At 48.4% G+C, this 26754-nt stretch overlaps 1 protein-coding gene and 23 non-coding genes across 24 annotated transcripts; all 24 read right to left on the bottom strand.

The window, feature by feature from the left end:
- Positions 1 to 1637: 1637 nt before the first annotated feature.
- LOC142574911 (uncharacterized) lies at positions 1638 to 2849 on the bottom strand. The gene has a single exon (XM_075683906.1). It carries the CDS (start codon positions 2847 to 2849, stop codon positions 1638 to 1640), a length of 1212 nt encoding a protein of 403 aa, XP_075540021.1.
- Positions 2850 to 3135: 286 nt separating this feature from the next.
- Positions 3136 to 3207, bottom strand: TRNAA-UGC (transfer RNA alanine (anticodon UGC)). Its single transcript has one exon. It is a non-coding gene; the product is annotated as a tRNA-Ala (tRNA).
- Positions 3208 to 3469: 262 nt separating this feature from the next.
- On the bottom strand, positions 3470 to 3541 carry TRNAA-UGC (transfer RNA alanine (anticodon UGC)). Its single transcript has one exon. It is a non-coding gene; the product is annotated as a tRNA-Ala (tRNA).
- A 263-nt stretch (positions 3542 to 3804) lies between these two features.
- TRNAA-UGC (transfer RNA alanine (anticodon UGC)) lies at positions 3805 to 3876 on the bottom strand. Its single transcript has one exon. It is a non-coding gene; the product is annotated as a tRNA-Ala (tRNA).
- Positions 3877 to 4141: 265 nt separating this feature from the next.
- On the bottom strand, positions 4142 to 4213 carry TRNAA-UGC (transfer RNA alanine (anticodon UGC)). Its single transcript has one exon. It is a non-coding gene; the product is annotated as a tRNA-Ala (tRNA).
- A 599-nt stretch (positions 4214 to 4812) lies between these two features.
- TRNAA-UGC (transfer RNA alanine (anticodon UGC)) lies at positions 4813 to 4884 on the bottom strand. Its single transcript has one exon. It is a non-coding gene; the product is annotated as a tRNA-Ala (tRNA).
- A 265-nt stretch (positions 4885 to 5149) lies between these two features.
- On the bottom strand, positions 5150 to 5221 carry TRNAA-UGC (transfer RNA alanine (anticodon UGC)). Its single transcript has one exon. It is a non-coding gene; the product is annotated as a tRNA-Ala (tRNA).
- A 263-nt stretch (positions 5222 to 5484) lies between these two features.
- Positions 5485 to 5556, bottom strand: TRNAA-UGC (transfer RNA alanine (anticodon UGC)). The gene has a single exon. It is a non-coding gene; the product is annotated as a tRNA-Ala (tRNA).
- A 263-nt stretch (positions 5557 to 5819) lies between these two features.
- On the bottom strand, positions 5820 to 5891 carry TRNAA-UGC (transfer RNA alanine (anticodon UGC)). Its single transcript has one exon. It is a non-coding gene; the product is annotated as a tRNA-Ala (tRNA).
- Positions 5892 to 6154: 263 nt separating this feature from the next.
- TRNAA-UGC (transfer RNA alanine (anticodon UGC)) lies at positions 6155 to 6226 on the bottom strand. Its single transcript has one exon. It is a non-coding gene; the product is annotated as a tRNA-Ala (tRNA).
- A 5164-nt stretch (positions 6227 to 11390) lies between these two features.
- TRNAA-UGC (transfer RNA alanine (anticodon UGC)) lies at positions 11391 to 11462 on the bottom strand. The gene has a single exon. It is a non-coding gene; the product is annotated as a tRNA-Ala (tRNA).
- Positions 11463 to 11724: 262 nt separating this feature from the next.
- Positions 11725 to 11796, bottom strand: TRNAA-UGC (transfer RNA alanine (anticodon UGC)). Its single transcript has one exon. It is a non-coding gene; the product is annotated as a tRNA-Ala (tRNA).
- A 259-nt stretch (positions 11797 to 12055) lies between these two features.
- Positions 12056 to 12127, bottom strand: TRNAA-UGC (transfer RNA alanine (anticodon UGC)). Its single transcript has one exon. It is a non-coding gene; the product is annotated as a tRNA-Ala (tRNA).
- A 262-nt stretch (positions 12128 to 12389) lies between these two features.
- TRNAA-UGC (transfer RNA alanine (anticodon UGC)) lies at positions 12390 to 12461 on the bottom strand. The gene has a single exon. It is a non-coding gene; the product is annotated as a tRNA-Ala (tRNA).
- Positions 12462 to 12722: 261 nt separating this feature from the next.
- TRNAA-UGC (transfer RNA alanine (anticodon UGC)) lies at positions 12723 to 12794 on the bottom strand. The gene has a single exon. It is a non-coding gene; the product is annotated as a tRNA-Ala (tRNA).
- Positions 12795 to 13056: 262 nt separating this feature from the next.
- TRNAA-UGC (transfer RNA alanine (anticodon UGC)) lies at positions 13057 to 13128 on the bottom strand. The gene has a single exon. It is a non-coding gene; the product is annotated as a tRNA-Ala (tRNA).
- A 263-nt stretch (positions 13129 to 13391) lies between these two features.
- On the bottom strand, positions 13392 to 13463 carry TRNAA-UGC (transfer RNA alanine (anticodon UGC)). Its single transcript has one exon. It is a non-coding gene; the product is annotated as a tRNA-Ala (tRNA).
- Positions 13464 to 13726: 263 nt separating this feature from the next.
- On the bottom strand, positions 13727 to 13798 carry TRNAA-UGC (transfer RNA alanine (anticodon UGC)). The gene has a single exon. It is a non-coding gene; the product is annotated as a tRNA-Ala (tRNA).
- A 263-nt stretch (positions 13799 to 14061) lies between these two features.
- Positions 14062 to 14133, bottom strand: TRNAA-UGC (transfer RNA alanine (anticodon UGC)). The gene has a single exon. It is a non-coding gene; the product is annotated as a tRNA-Ala (tRNA).
- A 5164-nt stretch (positions 14134 to 19297) lies between these two features.
- TRNAA-UGC (transfer RNA alanine (anticodon UGC)) lies at positions 19298 to 19369 on the bottom strand. Its single transcript has one exon. It is a non-coding gene; the product is annotated as a tRNA-Ala (tRNA).
- Positions 19370 to 19629: 260 nt separating this feature from the next.
- TRNAA-UGC (transfer RNA alanine (anticodon UGC)) lies at positions 19630 to 19701 on the bottom strand. The gene has a single exon. It is a non-coding gene; the product is annotated as a tRNA-Ala (tRNA).
- Positions 19702 to 24929: 5228 nt separating this feature from the next.
- TRNAA-UGC (transfer RNA alanine (anticodon UGC)) lies at positions 24930 to 25001 on the bottom strand. The gene has a single exon. It is a non-coding gene; the product is annotated as a tRNA-Ala (tRNA).
- A 262-nt stretch (positions 25002 to 25263) lies between these two features.
- TRNAA-UGC (transfer RNA alanine (anticodon UGC)) lies at positions 25264 to 25335 on the bottom strand. The gene has a single exon. It is a non-coding gene; the product is annotated as a tRNA-Ala (tRNA).
- A 263-nt stretch (positions 25336 to 25598) lies between these two features.
- Positions 25599 to 25670, bottom strand: TRNAA-UGC (transfer RNA alanine (anticodon UGC)). The gene has a single exon. It is a non-coding gene; the product is annotated as a tRNA-Ala (tRNA).
- Positions 25671 to 26754: the final 1084 nt, after the last annotated feature.

Raw genomic sequence — 26754 nt, 5'->3', positions numbered from 1 at the left:
TAATACCTTAGCAAAAATTTTATAATCAACATTGCATAAGGAGATAGGCCGATATCCGTCAACGTTTTGCAATTTAGTCTCATCATCGCTTTTGGCTATAAGGACGGTGTGTCCTTCGTACATTGTGGTGGTTAGGTAACCTACTTCCAAGGCCTCACGGTACACCTGAAGTAATAATGGTGATAAGAGGGAACGAAAACACTGATAAAATTCGGCAGTAAGGCCATCGGGGCCGGGCGTCTTGCCCTTCGCTAACGAATCGATGCATGAAGTTACCTCATTGATATCAATGTTTTCATTTGTGTAATTGTAATCATCCTGATTTAACTGGGGCAGCAACGATACAATTTTTTGGCAGCATCTGTATCCAATGGCTTGTGGTCTCGAAATAGTTTTTGATAATGCTCGAAAAACGCTTTAGTTATTAGAGTAGGGTCATTAACAAGGATTCCACCATACTCTATATGTAGGATTTGTTTAGACAGCGCGTGTCGGTGTTCATCACCAAGGGCCCTACTGCAAGGCTGTTCTTCCAGGAAACGCTGCTCTCGCGCACGCACTAGTGCACCTCTGTATTTTTCTGCGTTCAAAGTTTGTAACTGTGCCTTGACCTTATGAATATCATCAATATATTGACCCGGATGTAGGCATTCAAGCTCATGCAATTCACTCAGAAGTTTAAACAATGTTTTGTAATTATTCTTTTTTTCAAAGGCCAATATTGATGATTCTTCGATAGCTATCATTTTAACTTCCTGTTTGAATAATTCCCACACAGCAAATAGTGGCAAGTCCTTGCGGCATGATGCATGAGCTATAAGCTCAGTAACACGATTTAAGAAACACTCACGCGAAAGTAATTGGTTATTAAACTTCCACAGCTCCCAGCACATACGCCGACTTTGATACCGACGGCTGCCAAACGATGCTGAGACTAGGCAATGGTCACTAAAGAATATAGGGTGCACAGTGTAACCATATATAAGAGGTAGTGCGCTAAGTGAAACGTAAATTCGATCAAGCCTTGCATGCGAGGTGCCCTGGAAGTGCGTATATCGACATCCTGCGTTTTCATTTTCGCCAATGTCCACAAGCTTATAATCACATATCAGGCGTTGCAATGCATCACTACTTGGATCATGTCTCAGCTTCAGTGACGTACGATCTTGCGCCTTACATACACAATTAAAGTCTCCAAAGAGGACCAATGCGCGACCAGTACAGAAATGATGTTCTAGAGATAAGAAGAAGCACTCGCGTTCACGTAACTTGTTCGGAGCATAAACACACACAAATCTAAAGCTCATACCACTGATATCCATATCGCAACAGATTAGGCGCCCTTCCCTATCTGTAAACAAATGTAGCAAATCACATGGTAAATGTTTTCTAACAAATAACATACAGCCTGCGGAAACGCCGACTGCATGGCTGACACAAACATTATAGTCAGATAGGAATGGAGATAGAGCTGCTTCTGTGTTTTCATCGGATTCAATCTTTGTTTCTTGGATAGCAGCAATGTCTAATTTTCTATTGCGTAACAAATGAAGAAGCTGTACTTGCCGTCGCTTACTTCGTAAGCCACGGACATTTAAAGTGCCAAAATGGAAGGGAAGAGCGCCCGCCATGATTACCTATGTAGGTGCAGCGTCTAAACACTGCTCCAGAGGTGCACCACTCCCTTCTTGATGAGGTGATGCACAATGGGCCTTATGGTGCACGTTAACACACGGGACATCTGCAGGAGTAGGCGTTCCCCGGAGCGGTTTTGTCAACTTTGACACCTTGGGAACGCGAGCCTCTTTTCCCGAGGGCGATGAATTGTCAGATGGCGCTGGACGCTTCTTAGCGGCCTCGCACATCGATCCAGATTCCACTGACGGTGGGCGATCTTGAACTGGTGGCGATTCTGCCCATGACACAGATGGTTCGTCGTCAGGCGCCTTCGTCTCATCCTCGCTCGCAGGCTTCTGGCTGAGGCTAATGTCAGCCGATGACGGCTTAATCTGTTCTTGTCGATGAGTCTCAGGGAGTGTTTCTCCAGTTGCATCCACAACTTCGGTCACGTCCATGAGATGATCGGTGATGGTATCATCCTCAGCTGGTCTATTCCCACGAAGCTTGTCAGCGTAGGTTCCGACGCATGCATCTGCAGGGTGACCGTAGCGGTGACAGTTACTGCAGCGTGGTGTTCGACATTGTCGCCGGATATGCCCAACTCTGTTGCACCGGAGGCAAAGTGGTGGTCGGCCAGGTACCAAGATAAGGCACTGGTGGCCATATATGCTCAACAGATGTGGCAGATTACTGGCAGAAACGCCATCTTTCAATGTGAACGCCACGTCTCGGTTAGTCATTTGCCAGCCCTCCATGCCGTCACACCGCCACATTTCTCTCGTGATGGACTGCACTGTGCCATATGGCTCTAGCGCTTCAACAATCCGTCTCTGTTCGAGGTGTGGGGGAAGCCAAAGAAGCTTCATCTTGATATTCTTGCATTCAGGGTCAATGACAAGGCACTTGAGGCCCTTCACCAACAACTCGCCTTTGTCGACAAGTTTCTGTTTCGCGATGCTATTAACGCATGTCACCAACCACAAATGGCTCATCTCGTATTGTCCAGCGCCGAGTATGTCAGTTGCATTTAGCACTGACAGGAGAGCATCGCGAAAGTCCGGGGCTCGATACGGCCGCCCTGCCAGGTCAGCATGCAGGAAGACTGAATTGAGGACGGTGTTGCCAGTCGGTAGACGAGGAAGAACGACTTTATAATTACCGGAATCGGTAGATGACGGTTGGTGTGATCCTCGGCCAAGGGCCGATGCGCTGTTTCCAGCGGAGCTCATCGCAAACGTGGCCGTTCGAACAAGCCTGCGTTTCAACGGGAATATTACGCACTCCGTGTAGTATTTTAATGGAATCCTATCAAAAATTGAGCAGTTTGATCTAATCACGTGCACTATGGCTTGAAGCGCTAAGGACTACCACTTCTTACTCTGTGGCGGCGGAGGAAGTCAGTGCAGGGAAGGCGTTTCCTTGAGTGCACACTGCGTGCTATTATGTGCGCAGTGCGATATAATTAGTTCATCGTTTTCACTATTGTACAAAAAAACAAAAGTAATGCAGCCAACATGGAGGTACCGGAGTTCGAACACGGGGCTTCTCGCATGCAAAGCGAGCGCTCTACCTCTGAGCTATACCCCCGAATTGCGTTTCAACGGGAATATTACGCACTCCGTGTAGTATTTTAATGGAATCCTATCAAAAATTGAGCAGTTTGATCTAATCACGTGCATTATGGCTTGAAGCGCTAAGGCCTACAATTATTACTATGTGGCGGCGGAGGAAGTCAGTACACGGAAGGCGATACCTTGAGTGCGCATTGCGTGCTATTATGTGCGCAGTGCGAAATAATTAGTTCATCGTTTTCACTATTGTACAAAAAACAAAAGTAATTCAGCCAACGTGGAGGTACCGGGGTTCGAACCCGGGGCTTCTGGCATGCAAAGCGAGCGCTCTACCGCTGAGCTATACCCCCGAATTTCGTTTTGACGGGAATATTACGCGCTTCGTGTTGTGTTTTAATGGAATCGTATAAAAAGTGAGCAGTTTGATCTAATCACGTGCATTATGGCTTGAAGCGCTAAGGACTACCACTTGTTACTCTGTGGCGGCGGAGGAAGTCAGTGCAGGGAAGGCGATTCCTTGAGTGCGCATTGCGTGCTATTATGTGCGCAGTGCGAAATAATTAGTTCATCGTTTTCACTATTGTACAAAAAAACAAAAGTAATGCCGCCAACGTGGAGGTACCGGGGTTCGAACCCGGGGCTTCTCGCATGCAAAGCGAGCGCTCTACCTCTGAGCTATACCCCCGAATTGCGTTTCAACGGGTATATTACGTGCTTCGTGTTGTGTTTTAATGGAATCGTATAAAAAGTGAGCAGTTTTATCTAATCACGTGAATTATGGCTTGAAGCGCTAAGGACTACCACTTCTTACTCTGTGGCGGCGGAGGAAGTCCGTGCAGGGAAGGCGATCCCTTGAGTGCGCATTGCGTGCTATTATGTGCGCAGTGCGAAATAATTAGTTCAGCGTTTTCACTATTGTACAAAAAAAAACAAAAGCAATGCAGCCAGCGTGGAGGTATGGGGGTTCGAACCCGGGGCTTCTCGCATGCAAAGCGAGCGCTCTACCTCTGAGCTATACCCCCGAATTGCGTTTCAACGGGAATATTACGCACTCCGTGTAGTATTTTAATGGAATCCTATAAAAAATTGAGCAGTTTGATCTAATCACGTGCATTATGGCTTGAAGCGCTAAGGCCTACACTTATTACTATGTGGCGGCGGAGGAAGTCAGTACACGGAAGGCGATTCCTTGAGTGCGCATTGCGTGCTATTATGTGCGCAGTGCGATATAATTAGTTCATCGTTTTCACTATTGTACAAAAAAACAAAAGTAATACAGCCAACATGGAGGTACCGGGGTTCGATCCCGGGGCTTCTCGCATGCAAAGCGAGCGCTCTACCTCGGAGCTATAACCCCGAATTGCGTTTCAACGGGAATATTACGCACTCCGTGTAGTATTTTAATGGAATCCTGTCAAAAATTGAGCAGTTTGATCTAATCACGTGCATTATGGCTTGAAGCGCTAAGGACTATTACTTCTTACTCTGTGGCGGCGGAGGAAGTCAGTGCAGGGAAGGCGATTCCTTGAGTGCGCATTGCGTGCTATTATGTGCGCAGTGCGAAATAATTAGTTCATCGTTTTCACTATTGTACAAAAAAACAAAAGTAATGCAGCCAACGTGGAGGTATGGGGGTTCGAACCCGGGGCTTCTCGCATGCAAAGCGAGCGCTCTACCGCTGAGCTATACCCCCGAATTGCGTTTCAACGGGAATATTACGCACTCCGTGTAGTATTTTAATGGAATCCTATAAAAAATTGAGCAGTTTGATCTAATCACGTGCATTATGGCTTGAAGCGCTAAGGACTATTACTTCTTACTCTGTGGCGGCGGAGGAAGTCAGTGCAGGGAAGGCGATTCCTTGAGTGCGCATTGCGTGCTATTATGTGCGCAGTGCGAAATAATTAGTTCATCGTTTTCACTATTGTACAAAAAAAACAAAAGTAATGCAGCCAACGTGGAGGTACCGGGGTTCGAACCCGGAGCTTCTCGCATGCAAAGCGAGCGCTCTACCTCTGAGCTATACCCCCGAATTGCGTTTCAACGGGAATATTACGCACTCCGTGTAGTATTTTAATGGAATCCTATAAAAAATTGAGCAGTTTGATCTAATCACGTGCATTATGGCTTGAAGCGCTAAGGACTATTACTTCTTACTCTGTGGCGGCGGAGGAAGTCAGTGCAGGGAAGGCGATTCCTTGAGTGCGCATTGCGTGCTATTATGTGCGCAGTGCGAAATAATTAGTTCATCGATTTCACTATTGTACAAAAAACAAAACTAATTCAGCCAACGTGGAGGTACCGGGGTTCGAACCCGGGGCTTCTCGCATGCAAAGCGAGCGCTCTACCGCTGAGCTGTACCCCCGAAGTGCGTTTCAACGGGAATATTACGCGCTTCGTGTTGTGTTTTAATGGAATCGTATAAAAAGTGAGCAGTTTGATCTAATCACGTGCTTTATAGCTTGAAGCGCTAAGGACTACCACTTCTTACTCTGTGGCGGCGGAGGAAGTCAGTGCAGGGAAGGCGATTCCTTGAGTGCGCATTGCGTGCTATTATGTGCGCAGTGCGAAATAATTAGTTCATCGTTTTCACTATTGTACAAAAAAACAAAAGTAATGCAGCCAACGTGGAGGTACCGGGGTTCGAACCCGGGGCTTCTCGCATGCAAAGCGAGCGCTCTACCGCTGAGCTATACCCCCGAATTGCGTTTCAACGGGAATATTACGCGCTTCGTGTTCTGTTTTAATGGAATCGTATAAAAAGTGAGCAGTTTGATCTAATCACGTGCTTTATAGCTTGAAGCGCTAAGGACTACCACTTCTTACTCTGTGGCGGCGGAGGAAGTCAGTGCAGGGAAGGCGATTCCTTGAGTGCGCATTGCGTGCTATTAAGTGCGCAGTGCGAAATAATTAGTTAATCGTTTTCACTATTGCACAAAAAAACAAAAGTAATGCAGCCAACGTGGAGGTACCGGGGTTCGAACCCGGGGCTTCTCGCGTGCAAAGCGAGCGCTCTACCTCTGAACTATACCCCCTTTTTTTTTCTTTATTGCCAGTCCTCGACATAACACAACACAAATTCCTAAATGATATAAACAAAGACCAAAGAAGCAAAAAGGGATGAATACACAAACGGAACAAGGAACAGTAATATTTACATTCGCTGCCGTCCGCTACTGTGGCACGACGTTGTCGGATTAAAATTCCTTTAGTGCTGTAAGGGGTTCAACCCTCGACAGCCACTCAGGAACAGGCTGTTGCATCTTGATCACTTCCACATACCGTTGCATGGATTCACAAAAGTACAGACGCGCCGGTCGGGCATCCGCGTCACAATGGTAACCCGCCATTCTTGCGCGCCATAAACTGTGGAGGCCCGTAAGCATGATCAGGTCGTACGGGAAACCTTCGTCGTCATATACTGGCAGAAACCTGATTCCGTGGGGATCTATAGGTAGCTCCTTTTTTAGAGTCCTTTGTAGCACGTCCCAGAAAAAGACCCCTTCCCAACAGTGGATGAAGACGTGATCTATGCTTTCTGTTTTTTTACATATAAGGCAGTGGGTTCCCCATGGCATGTAGAACCCACGTTGTTCAAGGAAGATTTTAACAGGTACAGTACCAGTGTGTAATTTAAAAAAGAACGATTTAGTGGCTGGTTGAACTGGCATCTTCTTCACCCTTTTCAATACATCTAGGCCTGGGCCTCCACTGTACGGGGCTCTGTACATAGGTACCAGCAAAGCACTGTCACATAAATCACGATATAACTTTTTCCGTTTTACACTCCACAAATATGCACTTGAAAAACGAACACGCAAAAAGGAAACACTCTGAACTATTTCCCGAAAGAAACCACGGACTGGTCCTGGCATTATTTCCGTACCTACAACGAATTCGGGAAGTGATCTTGACAGCCTCATTTGGATCACCGTGCGCAGAAATGGGTCGTTAGTATCTCGAAAGAAGGAGAATCTATTCACCAGTTGACGCAAGAAGAGGTGCGCCAACCCCAGACCACCATCCTTCACGCGCCGGAAGAGATTATCTCGGCTACATCGCTCCCAGCTTGATGCCCACACGAATACAGCGAACACGCGGTGCAGTTTCTGCACATTAATACGAGAGCACTGTAGTACCTGCATTACGTACCAGATCTTTGTCACGAGAAACATGTTGCACGCTGTAGCTCTCGCGAATATTGATAGGTAACAGGCGTTCCATCGGTCGGCTTTTTTTTTTAGTTGTTTTGTCCGCTCCTTCCAGTACTCGCTACTGTCCCTGTAGGCATCAAGGGGTGCTCCAAGGTACTCAACTGGCGTCGTGACCCAGTTTACGTTCGAAAAGTGGTCTGGTGTAGACGCCCATCTTCCATGCCAAAACCCCAAACATTTCTGCCAGTTAACGTTGCTGTTAGTGACGTTACCAAACTTTTTGACGATATTAACAGTATTCAATACACTTTGTTTGTCCTTACAGCACACAGCCACATCGTCAGCGTATGCCAGTAGCTTCACTTCTGCTGATTGAAGAGTAAACCCCTTAATACGTTCATTTTCAATGATGGCCAGACATAGCGTTTCTATGTAGACACAAAACAGGAGTGGACTGAGTGGACAACCCTGGCGAACGGAGCGCTTCACGTTAATGGGGGCCCCCAACATCTGATTAATTATAAGTCTGGTATAGCAGCTCCGGTACGCCATGGTCACCCCTTCAGTGATTATGTGGCCAAAATTAACGTGTTCAAGGATGGTAAGCAATATGTCGTGAGAAACACAATCAAACGCCTTCTCCAAGTCTAGCTGGAGGATGGCTACTGCATCGCACATGGCGTCACAACACTCCAGCACACACTTCATTTTATGGATGTTAGTGAAAATGGTTCTTCCACGAATACCACACGTCTGGTGTGGGCCGACTACTTCCTGAATAACTGACTGGACCCGTCGTGCCAACACCTTCATCAATATTTTGTAGTCACAGTTAGTAAGCGCTATGGGTCTGTAGGAGGAAAGTTGCTTGAGCTTTTCGGTCTCTTCTGTTTTCGGTATTAGTACTGTATGGGACTGGCCAAAGGATGGTGGAAGTATTTTCAGTTCATATGCTTCATTGAAAACTGCTGTTAAGATAGGAGCTAGGTGGCTTTTGAACGATTTGTACCATGCGGCACAAAGACCGTCTGGACCTGGCGACTTCCCAGGATTCAGGTCTTCGATGGCTTTCATCACTTCATGTTCTGTTAATGGTCGTTCTAAGGTTTCTTTAACCTCACTCGACAGCTGTGGGATTCGTTGCAAAAATAATTTCTTGAAATCGTGCATGTTGACAGGCCTGAATGTAAAAAGTTCTTTGTAATGCTCAAAGAAAGCACGCCCTATATTATTGTTATCCGTTAATACCACCCCTTCATATTCGATAGCCTCAATCTGCTTACGTCTCGAGTGCTTTTTTTCTAACCCCAGTGCTCTTTTCGTTGGCGTTTCCCCGCATGATAGCCTTTCTGCTCTGGCGCGCACTAGCGCACCTCGGAAGCGATCTTCGTCGAATACCTCGAGCTTCTTCTTAACGGCGCGCATATCTTGTTGATAGGCGCCAGGTTGCATGCATTCAAGCTTCGCAAATTTTTCTAGCAATGTTGTTAAATCCTTTTCTCTGGCCTTTTGTTCATATCGCAGTACGCTACTTCTTTCGATTGCCTTCAATTTAATGCTTTGCTTCAGCAACTCCCATTCCTCACCAAATTTCGTAGAACTGTCTGTTCCAAAAGAATTCAGAGCAGCCACTACATTTTCGTTAAAAGTTTCATCCCGTAACAGCTCTGCATTCAATTTCCACAGTTCCCAGACGAACTTGTTTCGTTCTTTCTTCCTGCCCACCGTGCATTTTACCAGGCAGTGGTCAGAATATGATATGGCCGTAACTGTGTAGCACTGGCATTTTTCAACTAAATCATATGAAAGATAGATACGGTCTAACCGTGCGTGACTTGTGCCCTGAAAGTGAGTGTAGCTTACGTCTCCGTGACCGCGAAAACATTCTGCGATATCTTCTAATTCGAATTCGTGTGTGATCTGCGCCAGGATGTCACTACTTTTGTCACAAACCACGCGACGCGTAGACCTATCCTCAGCTTTCAATACGCAGTTGAAGTCGCCTACACAGGCTATCATTTTTTGCACATGTAAATGATGCTTTAAACTCAAAAAGAAATTTGCCCTCTCTTGCACAGTATTAGGCGCATAAATGCAAAACACGCGCCATTGGACATTACAATAGCTGAAGTCACAAAAGACAAGTCGACCAGAAGTACAGGAGAAGTAACCATCTATAACAAGACCAGGGAGCTTCCTCACGAACAGCACACACCCTGCCGAAGTCCCTAAGGCGTGGCTCACTACCGTATAGTAGTTATACGTGAACCTTTGCACCATGCTCCCGGTCTCCTCCTCGCCGTCTACCTTGGTTTCTTGAACTGCTAAAACGTCGAGGTCGTGGTCCACTAGTAGTCTGTAAACCTGACTCTGTTTCCTTTTGGCGGCCAGACCTCGAACGTTTAGCGTGCCGAGGCTAAGCGACGGGTTGGTAGCCATTATTGGTGAAAACCAGAAGGGCAGAAGGCCCGGAGCATGGTGCTCACCTTAACGTCTAGCTGACCGCTAGACGCCTCCGTGGCCATCCGGCGGCCGTCGCCCGGGTTCCTCTTTGGTCGGCTTCGGGGTAAGCCTACGGTCAGTCTCCAGGTTCGGCTTAGGCTTGAGGGTGGAGCGCCTTCCAGGTAGCGTCTTAGCGGGTGGTGCCTCGGAGTCACCGCCGGCCTTTCCGTCGACTTTCTCCTCGTGCTGCAGGGATCTCTTGACCGGTGCCGAGACGGATTCGACGCGGGCGCTAGCAGGGGTCGCGTTGTCGTCCGCCTCTGCCTGCGTTGCATCCGTAGCTGGCTGGTGGCTCTCATTTTCTTGCGGGGCCATCTTCACGCTCTCGACTGTAGCTGCTGGTTCTTTGGGGGGAGGGATATTCCTTCCTCCTTCGGCTTGCTTGGTCGTCGCGCCGGTTTCTGCCGCCACTTTGCCGTTTCCAGCTCCCGTGGCCGCTTCCTCCGCCTCGGTCACGTCCATTACATGGTCTAACGTCGACGGCTCGCTCTCCGCCGAACCCGCGGCTACTGCGTATGAACGCACACAGTCCGCGTCGTTGTGTCCAAAACGCCTGCACCGCGAGCAACGGGGAACCTTGCATTCACGACGAACGTGGCCAGAGCCCCGGCAGCGCAGGCACTGCATGGGACGTCCTGGGGCTACCACCAGCGCAAGCTCGCCGGCGACGCGGATCTGGTGGGGCAGGTCGTCGACTTTCATTCCTGCCTTCAGCTGCAGCAGCACTGCTCGGGTCGTCGAGCCCTTGTCGGAAACGCCATCCACTCGCCAGCGCTCCCGGGTCACTTCCGTCACCTTGCCGAAGGAGGCCAGCGCGGTCTTGACGTCTTCGTCGTCCACCCCATGCAGAAGCCAGTGGATACGAAGCTTCACCTGTTGTTCCTTGGGGTCGATGACCAGGCAGCGACGCCCCTTCACCTGCAGCTCCTTTAGGGCCGCCACCTTTTCGGCAGCCTCGGCTGTCTTCATCGTCACCGCCCATACATGGTTTATTTGGTATGCTCCAAGGGCGACGACGCCAGAGAGCATACCAACAGCTTGAAGCGCGTCTCGAAAATCTTCTACACGAAACGGGCGAACACGAGCGTCGCCGTGCAAAAAAACTGTGTTCAAAACAATACGTCCTGTAGGTAGGCGAGGCAAAATTATTTGGTAATCTTTATCTTCTTCCGTCGAAAGCCTGTTGCCGCGGCTAACAGCCGCATATGCCGCTCCATTGGAGCCCATGATCCCGCGATCCGTTCAGCTCGGGAGCCGGAAGCAGAATGAGCTATACCCCCGAATTGCGTTTCAACGGGAATATTACGCGCTTCGTGTTGTGTTTTAATGGAATCCTATCAAAAATTGAGCAGTTTGATCTAATCACGTGCATTGTGGCTTGAAGCGCTGAGGCCTACACTTATTACTATGTGGCGGCGGAGGAAGTCAGTACACGGAAGGCGATTCCTTGAGTGCGCATTGCGTGCTATTATGTGCGCAGTGCGATATAATTAGTTCATCGTTTTCACTATTGTACAAAAAAACAAAAGTAATGCAGCCAACATGGAGGTACCGGGGTTCGAATTCGGGGCTTCTCGCATGCAAAGCGAGCGCTCTACCTCTGAGCTATACCCCCGAATTGCGCTTCAACGGGAATATTTCGCGCTCCGTGTAGTATTTTAATGGAATCCGATCAAAAATTGAGCAGTTTGATCTAATCACGTGCATTGTGGCTTGAAGCGCTGAGGCCTACACTTATTACTATGTGGCGGCGGAGGAAGTCAGTACACGGAAGGCGATTCCTTGAGTGCGCATTGCGTGCTATTATCTGCGCAGTGCGAAATAATTAGTTCATCGTTTTCACTATTGTACAAAAAACAAAAGTAATGTAGCCAACGTGTAGGTACCGGGGTTCGAACCCGGGGCTTCTCGCGTGCAAAGCGAGCGCTCTACCTCTGAACTATACCCCCGAATTGCGTCTCAACGGGAATATTACGCACTCCATGTAGTATTTTAATGGAATCCTATCAAAAATTGAGCAGTTTGATCTAATCACGTGCATTGTGGCTTGAAGCGCTGAGGCCTACACTTATTACTATGTGGCGGCGGAGGAAGTCAGTACACGGAAGGCGATTCCTTGAGTGCGCATTGCGTGCTATTATGTGCGCAGTGCGAAATAATTAGTTCAGCGTTTTCGCTATTGTACAAAAAAAAGCAATACAGCTAACGTGGAGATACCGGGGTTCGAACCCGGGGCTTCTCGCATGCAAAGCGAGCGCTCTACCGCTGAGCTATACCCCCGAATTGCGTTTCAACGGGAATATTACGCGCTTCGTGTTGTGTTTTAATGGAATCGTATAAAAAGTGAGCAGTTTGATCTAATCACGTGCATTATGGCTTGAAGCGCTAAGGACTACCACTTCTTACTCTGTGGCGGCGGAGGAAGTCCGTGCAGGGAAGGCGATCCCTTGAGTGCGCATTGCGTGCTATTATGTGCGCAGTGCGAAATAATTAGTTCATCGATATCACTATTGTACAAAAAACAAAAGTAATTCAGCCAACGTGGAGGTACCGGGGTTCGAACCCGGGGCTTCTCGCATGCAAAGCGAGCGCTCTACCGCTGAGCTATACCCCCGAATTGCGTTTCAACGGGAATATTACGCGCTTCGTGTTGTGTTTTAATGGAATCGTATAAAAAGTGAGCAGTTTGATCTAATCACGTGCATTGTGGCTTGAAGCGCTGAGGCCTACACTTATTACTATGTGGCGGCGGAGGAAGTCAGTACACGGAAGGCGATTCCTTGAGTGCGCATTGCGTGCTATTATGTGCGCAGTGCGAAATAATTAGTTCATCGTTTTCACTATTGTACAAAAAACAAAAGTAATTCAGCCAACGTGGAGGTACCGGGGTTCGAACCCGGGGCTTCTCGCACGCAAAGCGAGCGCTCTACCGCTGAGCTATACCCCCGAATTGCGTTTCAACGGGAATATTACGCGCTTCGTGTTGTGTTTTAATGGAATCGTATAAAAAGTGAGCAGTTTGATCTAATCACGTGCATTATGGCTTGAAGCGCTAAGGACTACCACTTCTTACTCTGTGGCGGCGGAGGAAGTCCGTGCAGGGAAGGCGATCCCTTGAGTGCGCATTGCGTGCTATTATGTGCGCAGTGCGAAATAATTAGTTCATCGATATCACTATTGTACAAAAAACAAAAGTAATTCAGCCAACGTGGAGGTACCGGGGTTCGAACCCGGGGCTTCTCGCATGCAAAGCGAGCGCTCTACCGCTGAGCTATACCCCCGAATTGCGTTTCAACGGGAATATTACGCGCTTCGTGTTGTGTTTTAATGGAATCGTATAAAAAGTGAGCAGTTTGATCTAATCACGTGCATTATGGCTTGAAGCGCTAAGGACTACCACTTCTTACTCTGTGGCGGCGGAGGAAGTCAGTGCAGGGAAGGCGATTCCTTGAGTGCGCATTGCGTGCTATTATGTGCGCAGTGCGAAATAATTAGTTAATCGTTTTCACTATTGTACAAAAAAACAAAAGTAATTCAGCCAACGTGGAGGTACCGGGGTTCGAACCCGGGGCTTCTCGCATGCAAAGCGAGCGCTCTACCGCTGAGCTATACCCCCGAATTGCGTTTCAACGGGAATATTACGCGCTTCGTGTTGTGTTTTAATGGAATCGTATAAAAAGTGAGCAGTTTGATCTAATCACGTGCTTTATAGCTTGAAGCGCTAAGGACTACCACTTCTTACTCTGTGGCGGCGGAGGAAGTCAGTGCAGGGAAGGCGATTCCTTGAGTGCGCATTGCGTGCTATTATGTGCGCAGTGCGAAATAATTAGTTCATCGTTTTCACTATTGTACAAAAAAACAAAAGTAATGCAGCCAACGTGGAGGTACCGGGGTTCGAACCCGGGGCTTCTCGCATGCAAAGCGAGCGCTCTACCGCTGAGCTATACCCCCGAATTGCGTTTCAACGGGAATATTACGCGCTTCGTGTTGTGTTTTAATGGAATCGTATAAAAAGTGAGCAGTTTGATCTAATCACGTGCATTATGGCTTGAAGCGCTAAGGACTACCACTTCTTACTCTGTGGCGGCGGAGGAAGTCAGTGCAGGGAAGGCGATTCCTTGAGTGCGCATTGCGTGCTATTATGTGCGCAGTGCGAAATAATTAGTTCATCGTTTTCACTATTGTACAAAAAAACAAAAGTAATGCAGCCAACGTGGAGGTACCGGGGTTCGAACCCGGGGCTTCTCGCATGCAAAGCGAGCGCTCTACCTCTGAGCTATACCCCCTTTTTTTTTTTTCTTTATTGCCAGACCTCGACATATCACAACACAAATTCCTAAAAGATATAAACAAAGACCAAAGAAGCAAAAAGGGATGAATACACAAACGGAACAAGGAACAGTAATATTTACATTCGCTGCCGTCCGCTACTGTGGCACGACGTTGTCGGATTAAAATTCCTTTAGTGCTGTAAGGGGTTCAACCCTCGACAGCCACTCAGGAACAGGCTGTTGCATCTTGATCACTTCCACATACCGTTGCATGGATTCACAAAAGTACAGATGCGCCGGTCGGGCATCCGGGTCACAATGGTAACCCGCCATTCTTGCGCGCCATAAACAGTGGAGGCCCGTAAGCATGATCAGGTCGTACGGGAAACCTTCGTCGTCATATACTGGCAGAAACCTGATTCCGTGGGGATCTATGGGTAGCTCCTTTTTTAGAGTCCTTTGTAACACGTCCCAGAAAAAGACCCCTTCCCAACAGTGGATGAAGACGTGATCTATGCTTTGTTTTTTTACATATAAGGCAGTTGGTTCCCCATGGCATGTAGAACCCACGTTGTTCTAGGAAGATTTTAACAGGTACAGTACCAGTGTGTAATTTAAAAAAGAACGATTTAGTGGATGGTTGAACTGGCATCTTCTTCACCCTTTTCAATACATCTAGGCCTGGGCCTCCACTGTACGGGGCTCTGTACATAGGTACCAGCAAAACACTGTCACATAAATCACGATATAACTTTTTCCGTTTTACACTCCACAAATATGCACTTGAAAAACGAACACGCAAAAAGGAAACACTCTGAACTATTTCCCGAAAGAAACCACGGACTGGTCCTGGCATTATTTCCGTACCTACAACGAATTCGGGAAGTGATCTTGACAGCCTCATTTGGATCACCGTGCGCAGAAATGGGTCGTTTGTATCTCGAAAGAAGGAGAATCTATTCACCAGTTGACGCAAGAGGTGCGCCAACCCCAGACCACCATCCTTCACGCGCCGGAAGAGATTATCTCGGCTACATCGCTCCCAGCTCGATGCCCACACGAATACAGCGAACACGCGGTGCAGTTTCTGCACATTAATACGAGAGCACTGTAGTACCTGCATTACGTACCAGATCTTTGTCACGAGAAACATGTTGCACGCTGTAGCTCTCGCGAATATTGACAAGTAACAGGCGTTCCATCGGTCGGCTTTTTCTTTTAGTTCTTTTGTCCGCTCCTTCCAGTACTCGCTACTGTCCTTGTAGGCATCAAGGGGTGCTCCAAGGTACTTAACTGGCGTCGTGACCCAGTTTACGTTCGAAAAGTGGTCTGGTGTAGACGCCCATCTTCCATGCCAAAACCCCAAACATTTCTGCCAGTTAACGTAGCTGTTAGTGACGTTACCAAACTTTTTGACGATGTTAACAGTATTCAATACACTTTGTTTGTCCTTACAGCACACAGCCACATCGTCAGCGTATGCCAGTAGCTTCACTTCTGCTGATTGAAGACTAAACCGCTTAATACATTCATTTTCAATGATGGCCAGACATAGCGTTTCTATGTAGACACAAAACAGGAGTGGACTGAGTGGACAACCCTGGCGAACGGAGCGCTTCACGTTAATGGGGGCCCCCAACATCTGATTAATTATAAGTCTGGTATAGCAGCTCCGGTACGCCATGGTCACCCCTTCAGCGATTATGTGGCCAAAATTAACGTGTTCAAGGATGGTAAGCAATATGTCGTGAGAAACACAATCAAACGCCTTCTCCAAGTCTAGCTCGAGGATGGCTACTGCATCGCACATGGCGTCACAACACTCCAGCACACACTTCATTTTATGGATGTTAGTGAAAATGGTTCTTCCACGAATACCACACGTCTGGTGTGGGCCGACTACTTCCTGAATAACTGACTGGACCCGTCGTGCCAACACCTTCATCAATATTTTGTAGTCGCAGTTAGTAAGCGCTGTGGGTCTGTAGGAGGAAAGTTGCTTGAGCTTTTCGGTCTCTTCTGTTTTCGGTATTAGTACTGTATGGGACTGGCCAAAGGATGGTGGAAGTATTTTCAGTTCATATGCTTCATTGAAAACTGCTGTTAACATAGGAGCTAGGTGGCTCTTGAACGATTTGTACCAAGCGGCACAAAGACCGTCTGGACCTGGCGACTTCCCAGGATTCAGGTCTTCGATGGCTTTCATCACTTCATGTTATGTTAATGGTCGTTCTAAGGTTTCTTTAACCTCACTCGACAGCTGTGGGATTCGTTGCAAAATAACTTCTTGAAATCGTGCATGTTGACAGGCCTGAATGTAAAAAGTTCTTTGTAATGCTCAAAGAAAGCACGCCCTATATTATTGTTATCCGTTAATACCACCCCTTCATATTCGATAGCCTCAATCTGCTTACGTCTCGAGTGCTTTTTTTCTAACCCCAGTGCTCTTTTCGTTGGCGTTTCCCCGCATGATAGCCTTTCTGCTCTGGCGCGCACTAGCGCACCTCGGAAGCGATCTTCGTCGAATACCTCGAGCTTCTTCTTAACGGCGCGCATATCTTGTTGATAGGCGCCAGGTTGCATGCATTCAAGCTTCGCAAATTTTTCTAGCAATGTTGTTAAATCCTTTTCTCTGGCCTTTTGTTCATATCGCAGTACGCTACTTCTTTCGATTGCCTTCAATTTAATGCTTTGCTTCAGCAACTCCCATTCCTCACGAAATTTCGTAGAACTGTCTGTTCCAAAAGAATTCAGAGCAGCCATTACATTTTCGTTAAAAGTTTCATCCCGTAACAGCTCTGCATTCAATTTCCACAGTTCCCAGACGAACTTGTTTCGTTCTTTCTTCCTGCCCACCGTGCATTTTACCAGACAGTGGTCAGAATATGATATGGCCGTAACTGTGTAGCACTGGCATTTTTCAACTAAATCATATGAAAGATAGATACGGTCTAAGCGTGCGTGACTTGTGCCCTGAAAGTGAGTGTAGCTTACGTCTCCGTGACCGCGAAAACATTCTGCGATATCTTCTAATTCGAATTCGTGTGTGATCTGCGCCAGGATATCACTACTTTTGTCACAAACCACGCGACGCGTAGACCTATAATCAGCTTTCAATACGCAGTTGAAGTCGCCTACACAGGCTATCATTTTTTGCACATGTAAATGATGCTTTAAACTCAAAAAGAAATTTGCCCTCTCTTGCACAGTATTAGGCGCATAAATGCAAAACACGCGCCATTGGACATTACAATAGCTGAAGTCACAAAAGACAAGTCGACCAGAAGTACAGGAGAAGTAACCATCTATAACAAGACCAGGGAGCTTCCTCACGAACAGCACACACCCTGCCGAAGTCCCTAAGGCGTGGCTCACTACCGTATAGTAGTTATACGTGAACCTTTGCACCATGCTCCCGGTCTCCTCCTCGCCGTCTACCTTGGTTTCTTGCACGGCTAAAACGTCGAGGTCGTGGTCCACTAGTAGTCTGTAAACCTGACTCTGTTTCCTTTTGGCGGCCAGACCTCGAACGTTTAGCGTGCCGAGGGTAAGCGACGGGTTGGTAGCCATTATTGGTGAAAACCGGAGGGGAGAAGGCCCGGAGCATGGTGCTCACCTTAACGTCTAGCTGACCGCTAGACGCCTCCGTGGCCATCCGGCGGCCGTCGCCCGGGTTCCTCTTTGGTCGGCTTCGGGGTAAGCCTACGGTCAGTCTCCAGGTTCGGCTTGGGCTTGAGGGTGGAGCGCCTTCCAGGTAGCGTCTTAGCGGGTGGTGCCTCGGAGTCACCGCCGGCCTTTCCGTCGACTTTCTCCTCGTGCTGCAGGGATCTCTTGACCGGTGCCGAGACGGATTCGACGCGGGCGCTAGCAGGGGTCGCGTTGTCGTCCGCCTCTGCCTGCGTTGCATCCGTAGCTGGCTGGTGGCTCTCATTTTCTTGCGGGGCCGTCTTCACGCTCTCGACTGTAGCCGCTCGTTCTTTGGGGGGAGGGATATTCCTTCCTCCTTCGGCTTGCTTGGTCGTCGTGCCGGTTTCTGCCGCCACTTTGCCGTTTCCAGCTCCCGTGGCCGCTTCCTCCGCCTCGGTCACGTCCATTACATGGTCTAACGTCGACGGCTCGCTCTCCGCCGAACCCGCGGCTACTGCGTATGAACGCACACAGTCCGCGTCGTTGTGTCCAAAAAGCCTGCACCGCGAGCAACGGGGAACCTTGCATTCACGACGAACGTGGCCAGAGCCCCGGCAGCGCAGGCACTGCATGGGACGGCCTGGGGCTACCACCAGCGCAAGCTCGCCGGCGACGCGGATCTGGTGGGGCAGGTCGTCGACTTTCATTCCTGCCTTCAGCTGCAGCAGCACTGCTCGGGTCGTCGAGCCCTTGTCGGAAACGTCATCCACTCGCCAGCGCTCCCGGGTCACTTCCGTCACCTTGCCGAAGGAGGCCAGCGCGGTCTTGACGTCTTCGTCGTCCACCCCATGCAGAAGCCAGTGGATACGAAGCTTCACCTGTTGTTCCTTGGGGTCGATGACCAGGCAGCGACGCCCCTTCACCTGCAGCTCCTTCAGGGCCGCCAGCTTTTCGGCAGCCTCGGCTGTCTTCATCGTCACCGCCCATACATGGTTGATTTGGTATGCTCCAAGGGCGACGACGCCAGAGAGCATACCAACAGCTTGAAGCGCGTCTCGAAAATCTTCTACACGAAACGGGCGAACACGAGCGTCGCCGTGCAAAAAAACTGTGTTCAAAACAATACGTCCTTTAGGTAGGCGAGGCAAAATTATCTGGTAATCTTTATCTTCTTCCGTCGAAAGCCTGTTGCCGCGGCTAACAGCCGCATATGCCGCTCCATTGGAGCCCATGATCCCGCGATCCGTTCAGCTCGGGAGCCGGAAGCAGAATCTCTGAGCTATACCCCCGAATTGCGTTTCAACGGGTATATTACGTGCTTCGTGTTGTGTTTTAATGAAATCGTATAAAAAATGAGCAGTTTGATCTAATCACGTGCATTATGGCTTGAAGCGCTAAGGACTACCACTTCTTACTCTGTGGCGGCGGAGGAAGTCAGTGCAGGGAAGGCGATTCCTTGAGTGCGCATTGCGTGCTATTATGTGCGCAGTGCGAAATAATTAGTTCATCGTTTTCACTATTGTACAAAAAAACAATAGTAATGCAGCCAACGTGGAGGTACCGGGGTTCGAACCCGGGGCTTCTCGCGTGCAAAGCGAGCGCTCTATCTCTGAACTATACCCCCGAATTGCGTTTCAACGGGAATATTACGCACTCCGTGTAGTATTTTAATGGAAGCCTATCAAAAATTGAGCAGTTTGATCTAATCACGTGCATTGTGGCTTGACGCGCTAAGGCCTACACTTATTACTATGTGGCGGCGGAGGAAGTCAGTACACGGAAGGCGATTCCTTGAGTGCGCATTGCGTGCTATTATGTGCGCAGTGCGAAATAATTAGTTCAGCGTTTTCACTATTGTACAAAAAAAAAGCAATGCAGCTAACGTGGAGGTACCGGGGTTCGAACCCGGGGCTTCTCGCATGCAAAGCGAGCGCTCTACCTCTGAGCTATACCCCCCTTTTTTTTTTCTTTATTGCCTGCTTAGACATTAACACACACAAAAAAAACATCCATATACACAGTGCACCCACATCACATCAGGTGGGATGGTCGCTAAAATTTCTTGAGGCACACCAGCTCATCAAGGATGCTAACCCAGTCTGGGGTTTCGCTTTGTGCACGATACACTTCTCGTAATAGTGACATACTTTCAATGAAGTTCTCTCGCGCAGAGCACACATTCACATCAGCATGACGTACAGCCATTCTTGTTTTCCACAAACTGTGGAGACCCAGCAACATGAACATGTCGAACGGTGGCCCGTCATCGCTTTCAACTGGAAGGAACCGAATTCCATAGGGGTTTATGGGGAGTTCTTTTTTAAGAGTGCGCTGCAAGATGTCCCAGTGAAAGACAGCGTCCCAACACTCAATGAAGGCGTGTTCAATTGTTTCAGGCTTTTTACACAGCCGGCAATCGGTAGTCCAGGGTACGAATATTCCTTTCTGTTCTAGCCATACTTTAACGGGGACGGTGTTCGTGTGTAGGTGGAAAAAGAAAGTTTTCGCAGCAGGTCTTACAGGCATCCTTTTGACTCGTTTCAGCACATCTTTTCCTGGGCCTCCACAATAAACACTCCTATACAGTGGGATAGGTAACATACTGTCAACTAAATCTGCGTACAGTTTCTTTCTTCTCACTGAGCACAAGTACTCCAGCGAAAAACGTGCGCAGAGTATTCTAAAAGATGCAACGACTTCACGATAGTACCCAGTCGCTCTAGTGATAGCACTAGATGTGGACACAACAAATTCAGGCAGTTCTGTTGCGATTTTCGCCTGAATGACCGTACGGAGGAAAACATTTCTTTCATCTCGCAGGAAGATGAACCGCGATACGATCTGTCTAATGAACAAGTGTGAGAGCCCAAGGCCCCCATTTCGAACTGTGCGAAAAAGATTTGTTCGACTGGATCGCTCCCAAGTGGAGTTCCAGATGAAGGTAGCAAACACTCGATGCATTTTTTGAACGTTTACACGGGACATGAACATTACTTGCAGTATGTACCAAACTTTGGCAATTAAAAATATATTGCAAGCTGAAGCACGTGCAAACACTGACAATCCCCGGCCCTGCCATCCTTTTATCTTTTCTTTCATTGATTCTATTTGGCCGGTCCACAACTGTGTCGAGTCCCGATAGTGCTCAAGGGGCACTCCTAGATACAGTGGAGGCACTGTAGTCCACTGCATACCGGCGAATTTTGTGGGTGTCGCGTCCCAGCTTCCATGCCATATCCCAACACTTTTTTCGAAGTTTATCTGGGCACCAGTGTACCTACAAAAGGATCTTGCAAGGCGGACAGCCTCGACCACGCTTTCCCTGTCTTCACAAAAGACGGCGACGTCATCTGCATAAGCTAGCATTTTAACTTCTGCGGCGTGCAGCCTAAAACCACGAATGTTTTCATTCCGTATGACTGCCATACAAAAGGGTTCGAGGTACAGGGCAAAAAGCAAGGGAGACAAGGGACAGCCTTGCCGTACAGACGAGCGGAGTGGCACCCGCGAACTAAGACACTTACTAACTATAAGCTGCATGTAACAGTCTTCATAAGCCATTTTAACGCCATCTACAATGACGCTCCCAACATTACAGTACTGCAGTATAGCGAAAAGCACCTCATGTGACACCCGGTCGAACGCCTTCGCAAGGTCTAGCTGCCACATGGCCACCCGACCCCCAATGGCATCGCAACATTCAAGCACATTCCTTGCAATGTGGGTGTTCGTGAAAATGGTGCGGCCTTTAATGCCACACGTCTGGTGTGGCCCTACAAGCTGCTGAATCACGCTTTGAAATCGTCGAGCCAGTACTTTCATAAATATTTTGTAATCTGTGTTGGTCAGACTTATCGGTCTGTATGAACTTACTGAAAGGAGCTTTTCCCGTTCATCGGTTTTCGGAATTAATACTATGTGCGAAGTCTGGAATGAGGGTGGTACTTTTTTAAATTCATACGCCTCTGAGAGTAGTCGGTGCAATATACACGCAAACTCCTGACTGAATGCCTTGTAAAAAGCGGCGCCTAGGCCGTCCGGCCCTGGCGATTTGCTTGATGGCAGTTCTTCTATCGCCCTTTCAATCTCGGACACAGCTATTGGTCTCTCAAGACTTTCTCTAACGTCGTCATCCAACCTTGGCATCTCGCTCATGAATTCACTCTCGAAGGCCAGTCCAGAAGGAGTCACATTGCCGAACAATTCGCGATAGTGTTCCACAAAAGCTTTCTCAATCGACGAAGCGTCTGACGTCACCTCGTTTTGAAGACGTATCTGTTGGATCTCATTTCTTGGCGCGTGACGCTTTTCATCGCTCATTGCCCGTTTGTTTGGTATCTCACCCATCCATAGGCGTTCGCTTCTAGCGCGTATAACTGCTGCTTTGTATCGCTCGGCGTCGATAACTTCAAGCTCGTGTCTTACTTTCTTTACGTTTTCAGCTAATAGATCGTGACCCGCATTTTGTGCGCTTGACAGATATTCTAGCTGTCTTTGCAGCTCTCTTTGTTTCTGTAATTTATCGTGCTGAAGGCTGCTTCCTCTTTCTATTGCAATGAACTTAACTTGAATCTTAAATTCCTCCCATGTGGCAGTAAAATATTCACCCTCATTTGTCATCAACTCTGTTATCTTTTCCTTAACTCTGCGCACAAATGGTTCATCATCAAGCAGCTTTTCGTTGAATTTCCACATGTTCCAGTTGAATCGTGTTCTTTTAACTTTTTCCCCAATCGAGAAGCTTACCAGGCTATGGTCCGTGAACGATTGCGGTGCGACGTTATAACTATTACAAAGGGTGATCAAGTCGTCAGAAACATACACTCTGTCCAGCCTTGCTCGGCTATTTCGCTGAATGTGCGTGTACTGCGGAATCATACCATCAGTGAGGACTAGGCCCACATCTTCTAAGTTGTGGTCTTCAATTAGTCTGCTCAAAAGGAGAGCACTTTTATCGCGAACCCTTTCCCTTTTTAGTCGGTCTTCCGGAGAACACACACAGTTAAAATCACCAAGTAATATGACAAAGCGATCACATTTTAGATATTGCTCGATACATTCAAAAAACAAAAATCGATCATTCACATTGTTTGGCGCATAAACGCATACGAGCCGCCACAAATCGTGGGAAAAAGAAAAATCTACAATAAGCAAGCGGCCAGTTTCAGAAACAGTTACACTTTCTTCAATAATACCAGCACTCTTCCGTATTAACAACGCACATCCGCCTGATGTGCCATTCGCATGGCACACGCACACATTGTAATGCGCCGTGAAAGGCGTCACCATGCGATCGGTCTGCTCTTGGGTTTCGACCTTAGTTTCTTGTAAGGCAACTACATCGAGTTCCTTCTCCATACACAAGCGGCTAAGTTGATACTGCCTCCTTCGCGCTCCAAGGCCACGGACATTTAACGTGGCAACTCTCAGTGCTCTCTCTAGTTTCACCGCCATTTATCTGCAAAAGCAAGCCGATCGCACGGTGTCGCTGAAGAACAAGCGATCCAGACACACTGTAGAAAAATTTGCATGCATAACTTTTGCCCTGAAAACCGCTCGATCCACACGCGTACCTTTAGAGCGTACGCGAAGCCCGATTCCAAAAAGGACGCCATCTCTTCACGACGTTAGTCCGGGCGCCCCAGTAGGCGCCGAGTCCTACTTAGGCGGTTTTGCCGCCGGCCGTCTGTCCGGCGGGATGTTTGGCTTCGGGCGCGCGGGCACACGACGACCCGCCTGCGCTTTTGGCGGCGGCTCGTCTTTGGCCCCGTTGTCAAGGTTGCCGTCCAGGCTGCCGTCCAGGTTGCCGGTCGAGTCCCTCGCTCTTTTCATGGCCACATTGCTTGCACTCGATTCTTCGACGTCCATCAAGGGAGTTGCCGGTCCGTGCTCCGTGGCGGCCTCCTCGGCAGTGGCGGATTTTGCGGCCGATTCTTCTTTGGCTCCTTCGTCGCATGGCCTTTGCACTGCATCTTTCGGGCTCGTAGGCAGCACATTTACCACCTTCGTGGCTTTAGCAGCCGGCACATAAGGTGTTGCAACTATGTCCGCCGGTGGTACTAGCACGCGGGAAGCCTCATCAACGTCAGCCTCATCCATTAACAGGTCAGCCACGTCCTCTCGAAGCGCAGGTCCTGCGACGGATGCGTAAGTCTTAACACATTCCGTATCCTGGTGGCCGTAGCGACGGCATACTGCACATTTCGGGACGCGGCAGTCACGTCGGACATGTCCGGTGTTTCGGCACTTCAGGCAAAGGGGTGCTCTGCCCTGTACCACAACTAGGGTCTGCTCACCAGCTACACGAAGTTGATGGGGCAGGTCTTCTACGGTCATACCCGTCTTCAGAACCAGGGACACCGCCCGTGTCGACGATGCTTTATCTTGAACTCCTTGAACACGCCATTTTTCATGGAAAACGTCCGTGACCTTTCCGAACGGTAACAGGGCTGTCCGTATATCCTCGTCCGACACGTTATGAAGCATCCAATGCAACTTCAGCCGCACGGCCTGATTGGCAGGATCAACGACAATGCACCGATGTTCATTCACCTTGAGGTTCTTGGCGCTTGAAAGCTTTTTCACGCCTTCGTCGCTCTTGAAAGTAACCGCCCAAACGTGGCTCATCTGATACGCCCCTAGGGCGATGACATCGGCAAGTAGGCCTAAGCTAGCCAACGGATCTCGGAAATGTTCCACACGATACGGCCTGGCACGCACATCCGCATGCAGAAAAACTGTATTTAAAACTATCCGACCTGTCGGCAATTGAGGCAGCAAAACTTGGTATTCCGGGTCTTCTGAGGCAAAACTCCTGGTACCGCGGCCCTGCTGGGCCGCTGAAGCCGCTCCTACGGAGCTCATGATCGGCACGTCCGCTCGCTAGCGCGGCAGAAAGCCGAATCTCTGAGCTATACCCCCGAATTGCGTTTCAGCGGGAATATTACGCACTCCGTGTAGTATTTTAATGGAATCCTATCAAGAATTGAGCAGTTTGATCAAATCACGTGCATTATGGCTTGAAGCGCTAAGGCCTACACTTATTACTATGTGGCGGCGGAGGAAGTCCGTACACGGAAGGCGATTCCTTGAGTGCGCATTGCGTGCTATTATGTGCGCAGTGCGAAATAATTAGTTCATCGTTTTCAGTATTGTACAAAAAAACAAAAGTATTGCAGCCAACATGGAGGTACCGGGTTTCGAACCCGGGGCTTCTCGCATGCAAAGCGAGCGCTCTACCGCTGAGCTATACCCCCGAATTGCGTTTCAACGGGAATATTATGCGCTTCGTGTTGTGTTTTAATAGAATCGTATAAAAAGTGAGCAGTTTGATCTAATCAGGTCCATTATGGCTCGAAGCGCTAAGGACTACCACTTCTTACTCTGTGGCGGCGGAGGAAGTGGGTGCAGGGAAGGCGATTCCTTGAGTGCGCATTGCGTGCTATTATGTGCGCAGTGCGAAATAATTAGTTCATCGATTTCACTATTGTACAAAAAACAAAAGTAATTCAGCCAACGTGGAGGTACCGGGGTTCGAACCCGGGGCTTCTCGCATGCAAAGCGAGCGCTCTACCGCTGAGCTATACCCCCGAATTGCGTTTCAACGGGAATATTACGCGCTTCGTGTTGTGTTTTAATGGAATCGTATAAAAAGTGAGCAGTTTGATCTAATCACGTGCATTATAGCTTGAAGCGCTAAGGACTACCACTTCTTACTCTGTGGCGGCGGAGGAAGTCAGTGCAGGGAAGGCGATTCCTTGAGTGCGCATTGCGTGCTATTATGTGCGCAGTGCGAAATAATTAGTTCATCGTTTTCACTATTGTACAAAAAAACAAAAGTAATGCAGCCAACGTGGAGGTACCGGGGTTCGAACCCGGGGCTTCTCGCATGCAAAGCGAGCGCTCTACCTCTGAGCTATACTTTTTTTTCTTTATTGGCATTTCTCAACGCTTTCACATACTCGTACATCTTATGAGCGACACAACCAAAACCAACAAAATAAATAAAACATTCCACGCTTCATGTAGAAAATGAAGCATTCTGCGATAAAGCGGCCAGCACAACTTGGCTGACTTTGTCTATTAAAATTCTTTGTGGAATGCCAACGCTTCAATCCTCGGTAGCCACTCAGATACAACAAATTCTCCTTTTTTTTTACTTCAATAAAGCGTGACATGTGTTCACGGAAATGCAGGCGCGCAGGCCGTGCGCCTGGGTCACAATAGAAGCCCTCCATTCGGGCTCGCCATAGACAGTAGAGGCCTGTGAGCATGATGAGGTCAAAAGGGACGCCGTCCTCATTATCTAATGGCAGAAATGTGATGCCGTACGGATCCAACGGGAAATCTTTCTTTGTGGTTCTTTGGAGGACCATCCCAAAAGAACACCCCCTTCCAACAATTCAGGAACACGTGGTCTACTGTTTCTGCTTTTTTTTGCAAATCAGACAGTTGGAACCCCACGGCATGTAAAAACCGCGTTCTTCCAAAAACGTTCTCACTGTCAAAGTGCCCGTGTGAAGCTTGAAGAAAAAATGATTTCACTCATGACGGCACGTCCATTCTTTTTACGCGTTTTAAAACATTGTTACCTTGACCTCTACTGTATATGGTTCTGTACATCGGCACTGGATAAATAACATCACACAGGTCACTGTACAATTTCTTTCTTTTTACACTGAACAGATAGTCATTCGAGAACCGTGCTGACAAAAAACGGACACTCGCTACTATCTCTTTTAAAAAAAGACGAATACAGTACGAGGCATTATTTGACTGCTGATAACAAACTCTGGTAACGCATAACAAACTCTCGCTTGACACACCGCTCTTAAGAACGGGTCGTTGACGTCACGAAAGAAAAAAAAATCTATTTACAAGCTGTCGCACGAAAAGGTGTGCCAGACCCAAGCCCCCATCTTTCACTCGCCGAAAAAGATTCGTACGGCTGCAGCGTTCCCAGCTGGACGCCCAAATAAAGACAGCAAAAACTCAGTGCAACTTCTGCAC

Source organism: Dermacentor variabilis, chromosome 3 (assembly GCF_050947875.1).
Source record: "Dermacentor variabilis isolate Ectoservices chromosome 3, ASM5094787v1, whole genome shotgun sequence".
NCBI lineage: Eukaryota > Metazoa > Arthropoda > Arachnida > Ixodida > Ixodidae > Dermacentor > Dermacentor variabilis.
The sequence above is the reverse complement of the archived record's forward strand: the minus strand, read 5'-3'. Positions and strand labels throughout refer to the sequence as shown.

Coding starts and splice junctions, on each gene's coding strand:
- LOC142574911 (XM_075683906.1), bottom strand. CDS start 2,849: ATGAGCTCCGCTGGAAACAGCGCATCGGCCCTTGGCCGAGGATCACAC.